Source organism: Myzus persicae, unplaced genomic scaffold, assembly GCF_001856785.1.
Source record: "Myzus persicae strain clone G006 unplaced genomic scaffold, MPER_G0061.0, whole genome shotgun sequence".
NCBI classification, from domain to species: Eukaryota; Metazoa; Arthropoda; class Insecta; order Hemiptera; family Aphididae; genus Myzus; species Myzus persicae.
This window is the reverse complement of record NW_019100991.1, coordinates 374,987-395,027: the sequence shown is the minus strand read 5'-3', so window position 1 is coordinate 395,027 and position 20,041 is coordinate 374,987. Positions and strand designations below refer to the sequence as shown.

The 20,041-nt window shown below is 30.2% G+C and overlaps 1 protein-coding gene across 1 annotated transcript; it reads left to right on the top strand.

Annotated features, from left to right (window-relative positions):
- The first annotated feature begins 31 nt into the window (after nt 1-31).
- On the top strand, nt 32-18,606 carry LOC111027192 (reticulon-1-like). The gene is made up of 6 exons (XM_022305442.1): nt 32-914; nt 4,862-4,897; nt 16,666-16,873; nt 16,943-17,151; nt 17,213-17,318; nt 17,773-18,606. Exons 1-6 carry the CDS (start codon nt 329-331, stop codon nt 17,828-17,830), a joined length of 1,203 nt encoding a protein of 400 aa, XP_022161134.1. The 5' UTR covers nt 32-328; the 3' UTR covers nt 17,831-18,606.
- The last annotated feature ends 1,435 nt before the right edge of the window (nt 18,607-20,041 follow it).

Sequence of the window (20,041 nt, the reverse complement as noted above, 5' to 3'; positions counted from 1 at the left end):
CGACGAGGGCTTCAAACTGCTTATTGATTGTCCACTGCTCAGTTATCATATCAGCTGGTATGTCGCGTGAACGTAGGGATTAATCCTAGTTCTTGATATTTTATAATTTATATACCAAATTTTACGCAATTTGTCTAGTCTTTTACTCTTATTCTTGAAAACTGTGATCATCATTTTTCGCTGGCAACTTATACCAAAAATCAAGTACTCAGTATTAATTTATAGTTCCTTTGTAGATTTATCAACAATTTTCCTAAAGACTGCACACTATCCTATTATTTAAATACCGGCTTTAACTGTGCACAATTTATCTGACCACAATTATACGATGGAAAATCAGAAACTATTGGATTTAGAAACCAATTTAACAGAAAACGACCAAAAAACTATTTTTTCAGACCCTGACGATGGAGCTTTGTCAGAAGGCTTAAAACACAAGTATGAAAATGCTATTGATGATGACCTAATCATTGTGCCAGAGAAAGTGGTCAATACTGAAAAAACAGCTTTGCTTGAAAATACCTTTGAGGTGATTGATCAGGAATCCAAAACAATTCATGATGTGCAGGAAGAAGCTGAAGATAGCAATATATCTGATGAAGAAAAAGATAACTTATTTGAAAATGATCCAGTATCTTTAACAAAAATCGAGGATCCTACAACACTCCCAAAAATAGAATCTCCAAAAGTAGAAGATCCAGTCTCTTCTGAAAAACTAGAATCTCTGATTACAGATACTATAAAAACAGTGATAATTCAAGAAAATGAACCGGTGAACACTGTACAATCCAAAGTCAAAATTCCTGAGACTCCAGAAGTTATCCCTAAAGTGTCCACTAAGAAAGATACTGATGAAGGAGATGCATGTGACATAAAGATTGGACCTGATGAACTATTTTGTAGAATTGGATTAGGTAAGATGAAACAATTTGTATTTAAATGGTCATTGATAGTAGTTTAGTTGGTTTGGGCTTTATATTTTAATGATAAAATAACTTGTATTGGTATTGCTAGTATAGAGGTAGGTACCTCGGCCTTTTACTTTTTCCCCCCTATGATTAAATACCTAATTTTTATACTTTTATACTTGGCTAAAACTGATTTTTTATTAGATAAGCTTAAAATTTGATTTTGATAAAGTGAAGTTGTGCAAATACTTGGGTATAGCAACATTTTATATGAACAATAATTTAATGTGATTATTATAATTGATCAAACATAGGTTAGATTACCATAATAATAGAAAAAATTAATTTTTAAACAATTTATAAATTTCATTTTTATTATATAACTTTTCATTTACCAAAAGATTCTTAAAACTAAAATTCCAGTTGATAAATTATAATATATTATTGATACAAGAGGTAATCTGGTAACTATATATTTGAAATTCTTGCTTTTATTAAAAATATTATGATTGTCAACTGGAAACATTAACTTGAATTTTGTAAAATATTTCAATGCTGACCTTATAACCTATGATCTTTTGATCTCTATTCTATTATAATGAGTCATTGAGTCATAAATCATAATGCCCCTCAAATGACACGGGAATTTATTATAATTTGTATATTACTAACACATTAACACTATTCTTATTGCAGTTCGTTATAAGAGTAAAAGCATATTAATGTTGTACCATTTATATTTTAATACACATTTAAACGTAATATTTTCAAAAACTTAATTCATTTTGGTTTTTCTCATATTAAATATGGAACATTTTTGCCATAACTATTGGTGAGGATTAAATAATTTGGGATTAAGAAATCTATTTTTGTTAAGTCTCTTAACCTACTCTTCAATTTATTTACTTTTCAAATTTTTAGATATGAACAATGGAGTTTTGATCTAGGACTTCATAGCATGTATTATCTTATAACATGTAGTTAATCAATTTCAGAATAACATCTCCTATCTACATTGTATAATATTTTAGTTGTTATTCTAAATTGTCAATAAATATGATATTAAACCAGTATTTAGGTATTTATTCTTTAATGAAGGTTAGGTTAGATTGTATAATAAAAATAAAAAATGGTAAGATTACTACAATTAGGTAAAAAAAAACATTACATTTTATGAAATTTTCTGATCAGTAATCACTAAATAATTTTATTAGTGAAGTACATAACTTATCATTAAGTTATTTTTTTTATTAAATACATTTTAACTCAAATATAAATATATTATTGAATTACTTACTAAATTATGAACATTTTTATTTTTATAACTGCTTAAGATAAAAAATACGATTTTCCAAACTAAGTCACTTATACCGAACACATATAATTTATTAAACGTGGACGAGTCAATAACTAAAATACAAAAGACCAATAGACACTAGACAACAAATATATTAAGCATAGGTATTGTATAGTATAGAGCCGTAGAATAATGTTACCATTAATTAATATTTTGAATATTCAAATGGTTGTATAATATCATTAATAATGTTTGACATCTAATGTTTTATGTATCAGTAAGTACCTATTAGTCATTAGTGTATTACTAATTCAGTAATAATCTATTTATTTATTATGATCATTTTTTTAGTTTCTATATCAAGATAACTATAACATTAATATTAATATATATTTATGCATATTATACTTATTCATTAATATTGTTTAAATGTACTAAATATGTACATACATAATATACATTAATTTTTTTAGTATTAAATTTTAAGTTTAAATGGATTGTGAGAATACATAATTAATATTTATATTAGTACCTAGTTTGATTCACTCTATTACAATGTATTACTATTTTACTCTAGATCCACGATCCTTCTATTTAATGCAATAATAGAACCATATACTATTATAGAAAATAGTATATGGTTCAATAATATTGAACCATATACTATTATAGAATAATAAACATATTTCAACAATGAAATCTAAGTCACTTTAACAAAAAAAAAGTGTTCAATTGGGTACCAATCTGCTGTATATTAGCTATCTAGAGAAGTTACTGTAATCATTGTATGCAGAAACAATTCTGGGCGATGACTCTGTCAGCCTATAATACTACTAAGAAATATATTTTATTATTTAATTGTGATTAAAGTAATTTATTTTACTATTAGCATTGATTATAGAATAGACTATTCTATAATCAATGCTATTAGGCATAAATAAAACAGTAGGATAAATTCATTTTTGAAACAAAAATTGTATTTCAAAAGGTCATTGGTAGTTATTTTATAAAATAAATATTAAAGTAAATATTTTAAAAAATATAGTCGAAAAATTTCAAGTTTCAAGTTTTTTGACCGAATGAAAAAAATTGTAGAGACATTAATTTTTAGCAAAAAAAATTCAAAACTTCAATGTCTATCAATAGCTCAACTAGAGTCAAAATGTTAGTGTATAAAAAATGTTAAAATGAGCGTTCAGTGAAAATTTATAGTAGATTACACCATTTTTTTGCACAACAATTCCTGTTTTCCAATTTTTGTTCACCGATGATTCTGAAAACCACTGGAAATTATAAATTTTGACCTCTTAAATGCACCAACTAGATTCACTCTCTCAGCTTTAGGACACTGAAGTTTAAAAATCGAAGTGTTATTTTGATTTCTTGTACACGAAAAAAACACATTGTAAAATAATTACATTCATCATTTAGCTCAGAATCCAAAATGTACCCACAATTTTAAAATGCTTTCAAATAAAAAAAGTTTTCAAAATGAGCCTACGAAGTCTTCTGGACAATATTCTTACTTTTAAATTCGTTAATTGTTCATAGCTCAATATTGCTTAATTCACTTCTTTGTTCAGAGTAAACTAGATAGGTTGTAATATAGTATTATATTATATTTGATTATTTTATTCATATTATGCTATTTAGTATTTTGAAAATGTAATTTGTTGTCGTGCACTGAAACGTCGGAAACAATACATCATGCGGTTATCAGTGTAACGTCCGTCCTTTAATTTTCTGTTTACATTTTTATTTATTTTTATCCATGAACTTCCAATGTGGGAGAATATTATCGGTTTTGTAATAGCTAATAATAATTATCTTGCTCAACGCGAATGTTTAATATTATTATCCATTGGATAATTACCTGTGTGATTGTGTGACCGGTCCTATCTTGCGAGTTACGAACGCGTGCAAACTGCAATGAGATCGTTATTCACTGTTCATTGTCGCTTGCATGAAGTATGCTGATGTTTACTGTTTAAAAATTAGTTTTCAATGAACTCTGTTCTGACTATGAACATTTGACTTAAATAATTATAAACCATAACTAGTACTATTATTTATATTAAGTTAATCTTTTAATAATCTATACTTTTGGTTTTCTGTACATAAAGTGTGTGACTAAATTTATAATTGATAGATTTTTATTGTTAAAATTATGAATTATCACCCAGAAAACGAAGATAATATGGACGTTTCAGTACCCGTAAACAACTTTCTGAGTATAATGATTTGGCCTAGTGAGTGATAATTTATGTACTTAAATTATTTTATTGAATATTTAAGTTATTTTTGAAATAAATAAAACTAATTTTAGAATTTCACTCATTAATGTTGTATGGATGTTCATCAATATGTTATGTAATATGTAATTTGTAATACTACAATAGAAGGTAGGTCACGAAAAAAAATAATTTGTACAGCCAGTGCCCAGTATAGATATCATAAATTGGATCAAATAACTTGTTTACTTGTAATTGTATACGGTATGCTAGCTGTATTGCCTATTCTAGTTATGAGAATACTTGCCGTTGTTACTAAACACGTGTTAGCACAAAAGTTAATTCTAGAAAATGTCCAGTAGAATTTCTAAATGTATGAAAACAATATTAAGATCTTGTTATTTAAAACTGATTTTTTTTTTCAGATAAATGGTTTAATCCTGAGAAATTGCCACCGAAAGGTATGTTTTATTATTAATATAAATTTATCTTATTTATTGTAAATTGTACACAAGTCTTAATCAACAGTACTATGCATCTGGTTAGTTATATTAATATTTCCTATAGTTATTACTTATTTCCGAGACTTTATAAGTGTTATTAACTTCCTATCCAAATTTAATCCAGTATTCGTACTATTTATTTAAAGCTATAATTAACTTTAATGATAAGCGTAAAGCAATGTAGTAATGCTATGGATACAATTTGGGATCTCTTGAGTTAGAACTTCTAAATGAAAACATGTAAGAAAATTCTATTCAAAGTCTGATGATTTCCACACTGGTCAACCTAACTTTTCATGTAATTGCATGTTTTTTTTACAACACTATAAAATGTATTGTACAATTTAAATTATTATTTTAAAAACTTAAACAAATAAAATCTTAAGAAGGTTATAGATTGTAAATTATCCTTTTAAGAAAATTAAACCGGATCGGTTTAAAATGAAACTACATAAACCAGGCACGGACACAAAAAAAAATTCGGGGAGGGGGGTCATAAACAAATTGTCACTGACTAGTTATTGTAGTTATGGATGATTGATATCAATAAATTACACAACTATTAAATTTCGAGGGTGTTTGAAAACCTCCCCCTCCCTGTATACGTGCCTGACATAAACCCCAGAGACGCCCACTGACTAAAAGTTAAATATATTGGTGCAAATATCGTTAGGATAAATCTATGCTAAAATAATATGGGAAATTCATTTGGTAATAAAGAAAATATAGAATAATAATTATAAGAATGAACTACATTTAATCAGAAATCATGTAATATAAATCATTTAAGTATGATAATTTCTAGAACTTATTTTAAATTGTATTTAATTGTGACATATTAATGGAGTCGGTTTTTTAACTTGCATTCAGTAATTCGAACGTTTAATTCGTTTTTTAAACACGATTAATTTAATTATGTACCTAATAATTGTTTTTTTGTCGTTACATGACTGCCAAATTATTCTTAATTTGAAGTCATTGAACATTTTGAAGACTATTATTAGTAGTTATATCAATTAAAAAATTCTGTAAAATTGAATTATTTTCTTTGTAATGAAATAAAAAAATTTGGATAGTGCATTCTGCACCACCTGGCGTCCCTCAGTCCTAATAAACCCAATCTAATATTTATAATGATATATTATTCAAAATATAGTAGTGGTTCATCGCGCATAGTATATTACATTTCAGAAATATGAGTTTTAATTGTTATGTTATTTTTCCATTCATTTTTTTTCATCTTAAGTTTGGTTATTTTAAAATCGTTTTCTGTATATTATGTAATTATGTGGAACTCGATTTCAAAACAGCTTCCAAGAATTTGTTAATTTTGGCTGTTTATCAATTTATACATTTCATAGTGTACTATTTTATTATTTTTCCCCAAGCAATCGTAATACACAAATTTAAATTTGTTATCGAACTATTAAAACCATTATCGTACAAGTTTGGTACCCAAATTTCCCTTACCAGGAAATACTGGAAAGTACGATTTCCCTTTTTTGTGAATGTGCTTGTCTTGGTGTGGTCCTCCAAATTTTCGTTCCCCGAGATTAAACGAGTTTTGAGGGTTGTTTAAAAATGGCACGAATTCACTAGAAATCAGAATATTGAAATGTGTAATGCCGAATTACATATTATTATCTACATCTCAAATATTCGCTTAACCAATTGAAGTTTCCGCTGTAGCGCAGTCAGGAGGTTAGGTTAGGCTAGGCTTTCGATTGACATGAAAACTCGCAGGTAACCTTGTCATTACTGCGAACCGATGCGCGGTAACCGTGTCGAGTGTACGGTCACGCTAAGTGCATAATGGAATATTAGTTATATTACAGTAAAATTTACGTGACACGTTCGTCTATTGGAATAATAATAATATATTATCATGGCAGCGAGCAGCAGCAGCAGCACAGACCATCATTGGGGTATTATAGGCCACACGACTATACTCGAGCTGCAGCTGCTTCTATTGTCGGCGGTGCCCACTTCCCCCTCACTCATCTACCGCGCCATCGCGCCGGCCAGATATTTTGTCGACGGGTAGTCAGCTGGTTTTTTCTTTTTTTCACCTCCTCCCGCCGCACCACCCTCGGCGCCGTATCCTGCGGTGGGCTCCCTTGTCCTATTGATCGCGTTTGCCGCCAATAACGCCGTATTATTATTATTATTATCGTAGTACTCAGAGTGCAGGCAAGTCTGCTCTCCGCCGTTGGTTTTTATTGCGCCGCAAACCTCAATAATATTATAGCGCAGTGAGTTTCTGTGTTATTATTATTATTATCGTCATCACTGATTCAGTCATCGTCATTATTCCTCGTGTTCGTTCGACCGTTCGTTTTCTGCCGCCGTCGTCGTAGTCGCAACCGCTGCCGTCGTCATTCATTGTTTCGGCCAACTACTGCAACAGTCGTCGTCGTCCGTCTATTACGTGCAGTGCCCGGTCTTCGTGATAAAAAAAAACCGCTCGTTTTCTAGCTTAACGGTATAATTAGATCGCGAGCCGTAAAAATAGATTCGTCGTCGTCGTAGGTACGCAAAAACGATTTGTGCGCTCCCGGATATGTGTCGCCAACACTAGAGCGGCGACTTCACGGCGAAAACTGCGATTGTAACAGTTTTTTTTTATTTCGTAAAACGTTAATATCCGTCGTTCGTTAAGTCCGAGCGTGTTTTCCATTGAGATATTAATCATTTTTTGAAAATAAAGTCACGATGGGTTCCAAGAGGGAGAAACGTAAGTACTCGTTGTAACGCGCGCGCGCGCGCTCGTAAGTAATTGAAGCCGCGGTGACGCGCTCCTCCAGTTAGCGAGCGAAAAAAAAACCGTTTGGTTATTTTTTCTTCTCTAGTTCGTAGGCGTTAGTTTTTGATTTTATTATGTATATCATACTGTCGAGAGGGAGTAACTCGTCGTTATATTTTTAAACCTTTTTTTATAAACGAATGTAAGAATTTGATATAAAAGGAGTTTAAATTGTCTTTTTATGGCTTTATTTTAGAATTGTCGAGTGTTTATCATTCCATCTCATTGCAATCGATAAAAATCTGATTCGTGTGCTATTGTTATTTCGCTAAATACTATTAACATTTAACAGTACTATATCACCTATATTATGAATGTAATCATTTATTTTTGTTCATCGTAATAATACGTTAAACATTATAACCTTCGGATTCGTCGCCTGTCCAAACACAATTAATATAAGTAATTTGGTTTACATCGATTTGAATAGAGTTATATTTGCCCGAATTATCATGCGAATTATATGAAATGTCTGCCTATTGATTACAATTTATTTTTTAACATGTTGGCTCATTGCTATTACATAACTAATCAACCTTAGATTAAACCTTTATTTATATTTTTTTACACTATTACGTATAATAAATAATCATATCTTTTGTCAATATTCACTATTTATAATAATATATGTAGGGCTTCGAAAAATACGAAAATAAAAACTAGGCAGAGTTGTCACCCTACGTTGTTTTCATGTTATGTCATCACAAGTCTTAAACTCGCAATATAATAATAGGTACACAATATTAGTAGATTATAAAAAGTATCATATATTACCTTTATAAAAACTTTATATTTCAAATAATAAATTACAAGTTTATCTGGTTCAAATGTGTACATAACCTTTAAAATTACCACACGTTTAGGAATAATGATAACGGTTCAAGATGTTCAGGAGTCTGGACCAGATGCGTTCAATGTGTTTTATATAATATAATTATATATGTGATTGACTTAATAAAAACCAATTTATATTAATAAATAAACGTATCAAATAATATACGATGAACGTAATAAATGATACGCAGTTGCCAGTTATTTTCATAATGATTCATACATGATAATATCTATGTTTTAATATCCAATATAAGGTTCAATAATCAACATGTGTGTTTTTGTAGAGTTTTTGATCATAGCTCATAATACAGCATACAACATGAGTATTCACATATCACACACAATCGACATGATCGAATAATGGTGATGAAATAGAAAATATAGTAGGTAGGCGGCGTGGCGCAGTGACAGAAACATTATGTGACTCTTAGTGGCAAAGTCCAATCATTGTTGCCTGTTTTGTTATTATACCTCATTTCAAGAATACAGGATGTCATTTTTATCTCAAATGTTTTTCAGACATTTGTGAACAATTAATCTTTTTCTTACGACTTAAGTCGTTCAACCATTGACCATTCCAACTTGTCATGCTCGCTGTGGTTACGCAACAGTATAATGTACCATTATAGCTGCAATATTTTTCCGAATTATTCTAGTTGCGTCAACATGGACGTGTAACTACGAGTTATCAAAGACTAACTGACAAACTCATAATTATGAATTACATAGTAGTCTATACATTAAAATATTAATGCAAATTATGATAGCTATTTGAATTCGAAATTCTATCTGTCTGGCCAATATTAACGGTTTGTTTATTCTTTATACCCAACAGTCGTGTGCATTTTGTCACATAGAGTGCGCCAAATATATCAGATTTTAATATTTTATCATTTAAAGGGGTTAGCGGCGGATAGTTTTTGATCGTTCTGAGTAGACATAATAACGAATTTAAATCAGTTTTCAAAAGTATTTTCTCATTAGTAAGTTGATCAGTGTGATACACAAAATATTGATATATTTTGGCTATAATAACTAATCATCACCAATCGCATTAATATAATTTTATATTATATTTGTCTATATTATACAGCATAATATGCCATACCATTTTGTTTACCATGTTCCCTATTTTAGTTGAAAACTAATTTCTTCAAGATGCATGAAATATTAAATAATGCTTTAAACAAGAATTATACATCTTGATTTTTCGTATAGCCGGGACACATGTTCGAATACAAATCTTTTAGATAAATCGTTGACATTTGATTTTGTTACAGCTCATGAGGTGAAATCAGAATTCAGAAATAATATGAAAAAAATTTAAGTTTCACTTGAATATGTAGGATAGGGCAGGTGGGCTAAATTTTTTTGACGTTATTAATATCGTCGCGTAAACTCTTAGCACTTTTGGATGTATTGAGAGAGACTGTTTTCTCGTTCCTATTGAACTTTGTGACAAGGTCACACTGTTAGTGGCTAATTACAACATATTGGATATTTTCAAGCACGTTTATAATTTGTTGGAATATAGTTATTATATTTTAAATAAATCAAAATCTAGTTTAGTAAACAATAAGAAAATTAAATTGTTTTTTGCTATTTTGGGAGGGATTTTTTCCCTTTATAAGGTAGGTTATTTCCACACAAGAAGTAAGTGACGCCTTGATCTAATGGATCCGTGGACCTTGTGTGACTTACTTCTTGTAATAGTTACTAAATATATGCACTTTTAACGGCTGGGATGTTGTTATATTTTAATTTTATGATATACGATTCTGTTTAGTAATTTTGAAAAATAATACGCTGAGTTATTTTTCGAGATAGATAAAAATGTTTGTTGGTTTAATCTTATATTAACTGGTACACGTTATCTTTGAAGTTTTAAATCTACGTTTCTGAGCAGGACTGCTCGAATATTTTATTTCCATATACCTAATAGATATGAAGACAACTCAATAGACTTTAAATTATTATTCGATTATTATCAACTAAGACCTAAGTAATAAATTATAGATTGTAATCGAGATGATAAAAAATATCGCTTTAATGCAAATGTATGATTCTACGTGAAGGATCATATGAACGTTTATTAACGAATGGATTGGTTAATGCCAATATCCTACTTATATTATTTTCTAACATAATTTACTAAATTTCATTTATTTTAAACTACATTTTTTTTTCTGTTTGCTCGCAAACTTACAAAACCTTTAATTTATTCCCGTAATTTTTTTACAGTTTTCTCCAATTTTTCTACCCTCTCCCTCAAGGGTCCCGATATTTGCGGCTAAAAACCTCCCTTCAAGTTAAAGATTTTTTCTGTTCCGTGAGATAATTAGATGACGACACAAAAAAATAAACATTCTAAAAGCAACACATTTATCACTTAGGACTTAGCTCTCTTAATCAAATACAAATCGATTCTCATTGTAGCGTATAGTATGGTACTATGGTACCATCGATGTTACTACTGCTGAACAACCAGTGGCGGATCCGTGTTTGTGTGCACAAGTGCAAGACTTGCACCATCTACTCAAACTCAAGAAAAATATTAATACAACTAAGTACCTGTAATATTATTAATATTATGTTTTAAATATGAAAATATAAATATAGAAATTCAGAATAATATGAAAATAATATAATATTTGTATTGGGTTATTTCGAAGGCCAAACGGCAGGGCGGTTGTCCACGCCGGAACGGTGTCCGACATGTACAGTAGTGCAGTAGCGCACACATTCGATGTGTACATTTATTTTGTACAGTGTAAAAATTAGAACTAGTCAAAACACTCAACCCGTGTTTTAATGATATTTGTGTGCACATTCGTTTTTGTGCACATAACCAATTTAATTGTTTTCAGCGAATTTATTTTCGGTGTCGTCGACGCGCGTCGATATTATAATCTATTTTTACTCTCACTTTTTTATTCTTCTGATTATTTGCTGATAATAATCGTATTTCGTAAAAAATTGTTTAATACAATCTATAATAGATATTAGTTATAATTTCTTTGGATGTGCGTTACGCCGTTACCTCATCCAAAACTCACGAGCCGCCACTGTAAACAATGCATTTAAAACCATAAATGTTGTAATATTACTTAATTTCAATTTAAATATCTTTAGGCAGTACAGTTAATACATCCCGAACGATGTTTTGTTGACGTTAATAACAATTATAATAATAATCTAAATAATCTATTTAATTATATTTATCCATTGATATTTAAATTTGTGTAAACTTCGAATAACGCTGTATGAATGGAATGATTAAATTTAGGTTATAATGATTATTTATAAAATAATCGCACAGTCCTAATCTAACAAATGATAGATTTACAAAATACCCATAAACTCTTATTATTAATTAATTACTATTTACTAATTAATGTTAATTAAAATAATTCTAAAAATAGCTGAATCTAGTTTTCAAAATTTAGGTTTACTTCCTAACCATAACCAACTATTTTCACGATTCCTATTAGTTCATTTGTATTTATTAACCTGCACATTTTATAATATTTATTAAGTTGCACAGAACCCCATTTCTTAAAAAGTATGCTGGCGCACTATTTTTTTTCTCTCTCTGACCCATTTACAACGTACCGAATTTATGTTCGACAGAACCAACCCTATGTTATTACTTTTAGTATTTGAGTGAATTCATATTTTATACACTAAATTAAGAACATTTTCTGCGTCACTGCATAGGCTATATTTTATGGTATTTTAATTTGTATGTAAATTATTGTTAAAAATGCTTACAGATGTAGCTACACAGGTAACATTCTTATAACTTAAAGTTTGATAAAAGGTAAATTCACTTTTAATATTAAAAGTAATAACACGTCAACACATATATAATATCGTATTATTTAAATACATTTCAGGTAGGTAAAGTTATATGCTTTGATGAGCTAGATTTGGTGGCCATTATTAATTTTAGCATTACTCATTCCAGACGGTGACCCTAATTCTATTTTTAACACAATTTGTAAATGTATATGTATAAAGATGTTTTTTCCATGGCCGTGATTTTTGTGATGAAATATTAAAAAAAAAATTATAAGCTTCGTATTTTATTTATATTATATTATAATGATAATTGATAACTAAATAGGTTTTATTAACACTAAACTTATTTTATCGTGTTTTTATTTTTTAAATAACTATTCACATCAATCTTGTAAATAAAATTGCTCTGGAGTATAAACTTTAAATTATTTTATACAATGGAGTCTATTTCAATCTATTTGAAAATCAAATAATAAAATCCATTGTAGGTATTACCTAAGTGTTTTCATTTTATTAAGATTGTTTTTAATGCATATATGCATTTTTATTATAGTAGTGACGTGACATCTAATGTTTTAAATTCAAGATGGATCATTTGTGTTTAATTTTTATTTGTATCAAACTACTTCTATTACAATTAGCGTCGCTGTATGCATCACGTTTAGTTATTACTTAATACCATTTTACATTTATACTCCCTTAAAAAAAAGATTACTTAAGAAGTTAAGAATCAATGATGGATATGGTGAAAACGATCAAGTTTAGATTTCTAAAAAAATATATTCTTCATATGTAAATTATTCTAAATAAATAAAAAGTGGTTTCAACTTTCAATTACTTTGATTAAGGCAGTATAACCAGACATGTTCATATAATCACATGATTTCTTCATTACAAAAATATGCAACTATATTAAAAAAAGAATTTATTTAGCTTTCATTATGTAAATTGATACATGTTGTATTGAATGTTAAAAATACCCTCGAAAGGTTTACCATTATTATTTCTATTTAGAACTTAAAGTATCGTTGCAGCCTAAGCTCTAAATATTTCAAAAAATAATTTTAAGAGTTAAATCAAATTCGAAATAAAGGATTATATTCTACTTATGTGGAAGATCCCTCACTGGCTCTGATTGTAAGATAGTGATGCATGAGATATGGTACTAATTTTGTTGTATTTTCATATTTTGGCCTTGAGTCTTGATCATTACATTTATTCCTTATCAACATTTAAATTGAAACTCATATTTGTATTTACTTAGTATACCTCTAGCTATGTTTGTGTATAAACATGTAACAGTTAAATAGACATTATTTTATTTTGGGTTATTTAGTAAATTCATGTTCTGTCGATTACGTTGTAAATTAAATCCTCTTCTTTAGGTACAGTTAAAGAACTAAGGGTTATGTGTGATGATATTAAAGGACTTTTTGCTCACGGTTATTTTCTTCTTGTTTCATTCGATGTTCTTATCGTGTTTTTATGAACACTGTAAATGAATTAAACGACGCTAATCTCCGACGTGCCCTTACTGTGCCCAACGAAGCCCGAAAAGTGTAAATCATAACAATATTTGGGGTTGAAGCGGTTACGTGTCTGTGTACAATGTATATTATGCTAATAAATAATAATAAAACAATTCTGTTCAATGTCAAATTTTTTATCTACAGATACTGTTGAGTGTTAATCGTTTTAATAGTTTAATCCTATTTAACGAACGCGGCCGTAAACATTACGTGACAATTATTTCGCCTTTTTTTTGTCGTTAGTACACTTGAATGAAAATTATCTTCGTTTCAAACGTGTGTCGAGACTGATTTAAACTCCAATTAGTTTTTCCGTGTCGTTTGTCGGAGACTGACCTACATGTCGCCTCTGTAAAGTAGTAAACACCTGTGTGTTGCAAAATCACTCGCAGGCCAGTACATAGTAAATAACAATAATTTTTACTGTCGATGATGATGGCTATCGCACCCGGGACGCGTGTACCACGTACTGATGTTCGTCGCCGTCGTGGCGTATTCGATACGCACATGTGGAACCTGCCGGCTGCGGCGGCGGTTATTGTTGTACATACGACGACGACGACGACGACGACTACGACGTTGTAGGTGGGACGATGGAGCGGCGGCGGTGGTGCACACTGCACAGCTGTCACGGACATTGTTGTGGTGGGAGGGTGGAAGGGGACCGCTGCAACGTGGAATCCGCCGTCTTGCCGTAGTTGCCGCCACTGTGGTGCGTGTCTGCCGCGCTGGGCCTCCGACAAAGATCATCCGTCGTCGCGTACAGTGTGTTTGTTCAGAATTCTGTGCAGTAGTGTGTTAGGTGTCTGGTCAGCAGTCAGTGTCGTGTCGTATCTCATATATTGTTTAAATACAGAAAGTGGTTGTCGACTTCGTCCGTGTTCCTCTCGCCCTTATTACTACTCAGACGCGGTCACTCCGTTTCGTTTCACACAGTTCCTCCACCGCCGTCCACTAACGCAATGGCGCCCAAGAAGTACAACAGCAGATCCAACAGTAGCTATATGGCGCCCGCTGTCGCATTGCCCGAGAGGGGACCAGGTACGTGTCCGATTGACGGTGTCTATAAGGGACGTGCGTGGCGCTCGCATATGGTCCACACGGGCCGAGCGCTTTTTTCCGGTATCTCGTATTCTTGGTGTCATGTTACAAACTCTGCGACAAAGACGACGACGAAACGTGGAAAATATATTTCTCTTTGTCCGTGTTTTTGATTTTTTTTTTTCATTTCGGAAACGTGGCCGTTTCGATTTGTAAAACAAGTCCGTTGTCTCCCCTCTGGCTTTCTTCCCCCTCCGACCATCAGAAACGAGTTCGTTCGAGGTTTATGTGGCTAGTATTTTGGAATCGGCGATTTTTAGCTTTTACAGTTACGCGGGTAATTGCTCGACCGAAACGCCGTCGTCTCTCCCGACCGTGGTTGGTAGTGGTGGTGGTGGTGGTGGTGGTGGTGGTGGCGGTGGTGATGTGGAACCGACGAATTTTGTCGACGTTTGCGGATCCAGACCGACCCGTCCGAACCTAACACATTCCTATCATCAACCCAATCCCATGTCAACTTTTTCGGATTCAACCGTTTGTTAAATTCGGGTCAGCTGACGGCAATATATTTTAATCTACTTCTTCTGATGTGACTCGAGTATCGTTATTTAATTCGTATCTACACACGTCGAAAATATGTTTAATTTGATGAAATCGATGTTATCTCGAATATAAAAAACTCATAAGCGATTTACTCGGTTTTTTCTGTGGTGTCTTATATAGACCTGCTATTGATCTATTATAAAAATATTAAGTCAAAGAAATTACTATTAAATGTAATTTCCTTAGTATAAGTGATTAAATGGTGTTGTTTGAGGTCATAAGTAATAATCAAACTATAGATTCTGATGCTCTGAGTGGAGCGATGAATGTTGATTATCTACGTTGTTTTTTTTCTGATGGAAAATTGGGTCTAGTTGGCACTTTAAAACCAAAAACGTTGTGGAAAACCAAAAAAAATGGAACAAAACCAGTTTTTAAAAAATCGAATTGTTTTTTGATGAAACTCCATAAATGAATAAACGAAAATACTTCAAAATGTTTATTATTATTTTCTGAACATGATATTATAACTTTTTTGAGCTTTTTATATACATTTTAAATTTTCGATTTTTTTTTTCTTCCAATGGTTTTACTCGGTCAAAATATTTCAAAATTTGAAATAAAGCACCCTATATTTTTTTCTATTAGCGTTTAAACTAAAAACGTTGACGAAAATCATGAAAATGTGCTAGAAATTTTTCTTTTAAAATTTAGGCCTATTTCACTGACTAGCATTATAGTACACGTGTATATTAATGATAGCACTCACAGATGTAAAATGGGCCTATGTTTTGAAAATTTACACTAGCTGTGTGCCTGTATTTAATTTGTTATTGAAATGCAAATGTGAGTTTTTTTCTTAATTAAATTTTATGAATACATGAATTTTGATGAACTGATTGATTGAATTTGATTTCCAAAAAAACATAAATTGTATGTTAGATATACTGATTTAAGTATGTTCCATGTTTATACAATGTTTATATTACTTTAAAATATTATACACTAGTAACTTTTCTTAATATGTGATTATTATTTTATATTTTTATAGATTATCATATTTATAGTCACTATATTATTATAGTAATAAAATGAATGACTTGCTATTATAATATTATTTCTACCCATGCATAATAAAAATATATAATAATTGTTTATTTTGTATTTGTTTACAGTTGAAGCTTTGGTATATTGGAGAGATCCCATATCATCAGGAATTGTTTTTGGTGCTACATTAGTTGTATTGCTGTCTTTTGCGTATATGTCACTGATTAGCGTAGTTGCTTATCTGGCTATGTTCATTCAATCTGGATGTATTCTTTTACGTCTGTACAAAACCGCCCTACAGACAGTCAATAAAACTAATGAAAGTCATCCATTCCAGTAAGTAGAAAAACTGATCGATAATAACTGTAGTCAATTGTATTATATTTATTTGTTTGTACTTTATAGAGAATACCTTGACTTGGATATCAGACTACCACAGGAAAAAGCTGAAGAAGTGAGCAAATTAGCTGTTGTACACGTTAACGCCGTATTGGTTGAACTTCGCCGCTTGTTACTTGCTGAAGACTTGGTCGACTCGGCCAAATTCTTTGGTATTCTCTGGGTGTTGACATACGTTGGAGCTTTGTTCAACGGCCTTACACTCATAATTATTGGTACTTACAGTCATTTTTTTTTTCATAGATAAATTATTATTTAATTCAATTTCTTTCTCAGGATTTGTTGCTCTGTTCACATTACCCAAAGTCTATGAGAACAATAAGACTCAAATCGATCAAAATATTGAAGTAGTAAGAAGCAAGATTGCTGAATTGACTAACAAGTGAGTTTTATTATTGTTATATGCATCACTATAATATGTATAAAGCACTTCAGAAGACTACATGTGTATTAATTGTTTCTTTTTCAGAACACATAATTCAGCAAAGCCTATTTAGTTTTGAAGGCTTTATCTATGTTCTCTTTTCAGTTTTTATTAATGTATTAATCTTAAAACAAATTATAACCTTTTTAAATTGTAATATTTTATAAGTATTTAAAAAATATAAAACTTGCTTTAGTAGTAATATATCCCCCCTACTAAAAAAACTGACAAAAGAATACTGATGTAACTTTCTTGTGTTTAAATTTGATGATTGATCAAAACTTAATTAAATGTATTGTGCTGTACATAAGTTAATCACTATGTATTCTTAAGACAATAAATACACGTATAGGCATAATTTTAAAAGCAGTAATTGATGTTGGATTTAATGATTGTAATCGTTTTATTTCAGAGTTCGAGCAGCTATTCCAATCGGAAAAAAGAATCCAGAGGCAAAAAAGAAGGAATAAACTCCTTTATTTTTGTTCGTATAAAAGTCCATCAATATTCTTGTGGTCGATGATAACATTTTTAGGCCAACATTTTTTTTTTTTTAATATATATTTATATATATTTAGACTTTGTCGTCCCAGTAAAATTAAACATTTATACTATTATTAAAATACTCATTTCTCCCGTTTTTAAATAATTTCTATTGTATCACGGGAAAATATGTGTAGATCGTCTTTCGACATTACTATTTCACCACATAATGTAATTGTGTAAAGGTTTGTGAGTTATTTCATTTTTGATTTTCAGCCTGTTACAGCTTTCGCTCATTTTATTGTTCTGCCCTCCTCAAATTTTACCTTCATTTTTATTCCTCTAGCTATATTATAATATAGCGAAGCAAGCTAGCTTAACTTTAAACAACGCTATTTGTTTGTTTATACTTATAATATATTTACTCTGTTGAGAATGTGTTAAAGTTTTTTTTTCTTTTCTTTTTTTTTATAGATTTTGTTTTAGTTTCCTATTTCTATATATAAATTAAATAGGTAAGTTTAACAATTATTTTATAACTCAAAACGGTTAATATTGAATGTAGCTATACATAATATATATATATATCATTAAATATGTGAACATTTTTACATTTTATTGTTACAAGCTATAAGCATACACTGTCATTTTTTTCTTTAAGACAAAATAGTTATAACAGCTGTTCACTTTTATAACATTAATTATATAAACAGGAAATACCATCGAATCATCAATCAATACAATATACTAATGGTTATTATTATTATACTTTTTTTTCAATGAAATTTTTTGTATTTTATTATTTCAAATCCTATTAACTAATTTTATTATATGTTTTAATGGTACTGAGTTCCTTTTTGTTCCTTTATAAAAATTGAGTGGGTAAAAGTGAAGGAATATTAGTGTATTCACTTTATATTATCTATTGTCAATAATTAATTTGATCCTGTACAGCTAGAAACAGACAATTGCTAAGGTTAGGTTAGTGAAATTATGTCTGAATTCTTTTATTATACATGACAAAACGTTTTATGTATCTGATAAGTAATTGGATAACAATTAGGTGTCCAACATTGAAATACTGTGGGATTTATGTAAATACAAATGTATCTAATAATTCAATATATATTACACCTACCAATTATATTGTAATATATTGATGCATTACTCTTACTTTATAAGTTAGTTTATAACTTTTTTCTTTTGAGTGCGTTGTTTTAAAATGTAATTCTTTAAACTGAACTGGACCATCTAAAGAGAGTATATTTAATCATGATAGGAACAATAGTTGGATAAAATTAGTTGACTGCAGTGGTTGAATATTAATTGGTTACGGATGGTTTATTGGTATTGATATGTACTCTGCTGCTAGATAGCGCTATCCTATATGATTGAAGAATAATTCTCGATCACAGTTGAACATCTCAAACCATGTTCTTCATTAAGAATTTGAGTAATAAATTAATAACCTATAGAACTTGATTGATGCTATAAGCTAACAGCCCAATATGTATGGTTTTGACTTTTAAACATATCTTGTCAATATGACATTAAGTAGGTCATCCTAAATTGCTCTAATATGTTGAATTTTAAGTATACGATAAACATCTGTGTTCAGACAGTATTACTATTGTCTACTTCTAACAATATTTTATAATGTTCTTCCATGGTAGATATTAGGACAATAGGTGTACAATGGCATAATTTCAGTTTTTAATAGAGGGGGGGAATTTTGACCAGCCCTAATAGTAGGTAACTTGAAAAAAAAACTTTTCCAAAGTACATTAACATACTACGTTCCTTTTCTTTCATAAACACACAAACAACTGGGCAGATTTTAAAATCAAACAGGGCCAAAGGCCCCTTTGCCCCACTCCCTCCCAAATAACGTCACTGTAAGTATACCGTGGAAAATCTTTTATGGATTCAACTAACATTTGCTATAAGCTTGGCTCTTCTATTCAAGGTTGATTGATAATTTAAGGTTGATTATCCACCTCGGTTCTATTATAATTATTAATGATAAGCTGGTATTAGATTACTGTATCTCACTAAGTAGTGAGAGCTACTGCCCTACGGGTTATCTACAATTCACGAAAAATGAAAACGTCTTTAATTATTTATAATACCAAATTAAAATACACATAAAAACATTTGACATTAAATAATTAAACATTATACATTATAATAAATATTAA

What these genes read in the sequence shown, in the direction of transcription:
- LOC111027192 (XM_022305442.1), top strand. Translation starts at nt 329, where the DNA reads ATGGAAAATCAGAAACTATTGGATTTAGAAACCAATTTAACAGAAAAC. An exon ending in TGAGAAATTGCCACCGAAAG is followed by an intron (nt 4,898 to 16,665) that starts GTATGTTTTATT and finishes ATTTGTTTACAG; the next exon opens with TTGAAGCTTTGGTATATTGG. An exon ending in ATTGCTGAATTGACTAACAA is followed by an intron (nt 17,319 to 17,772) that starts GTGAGTTTTATT and finishes GTTTTATTTCAG; the next exon opens with AGTTCGAGCAGCTATTCCAA.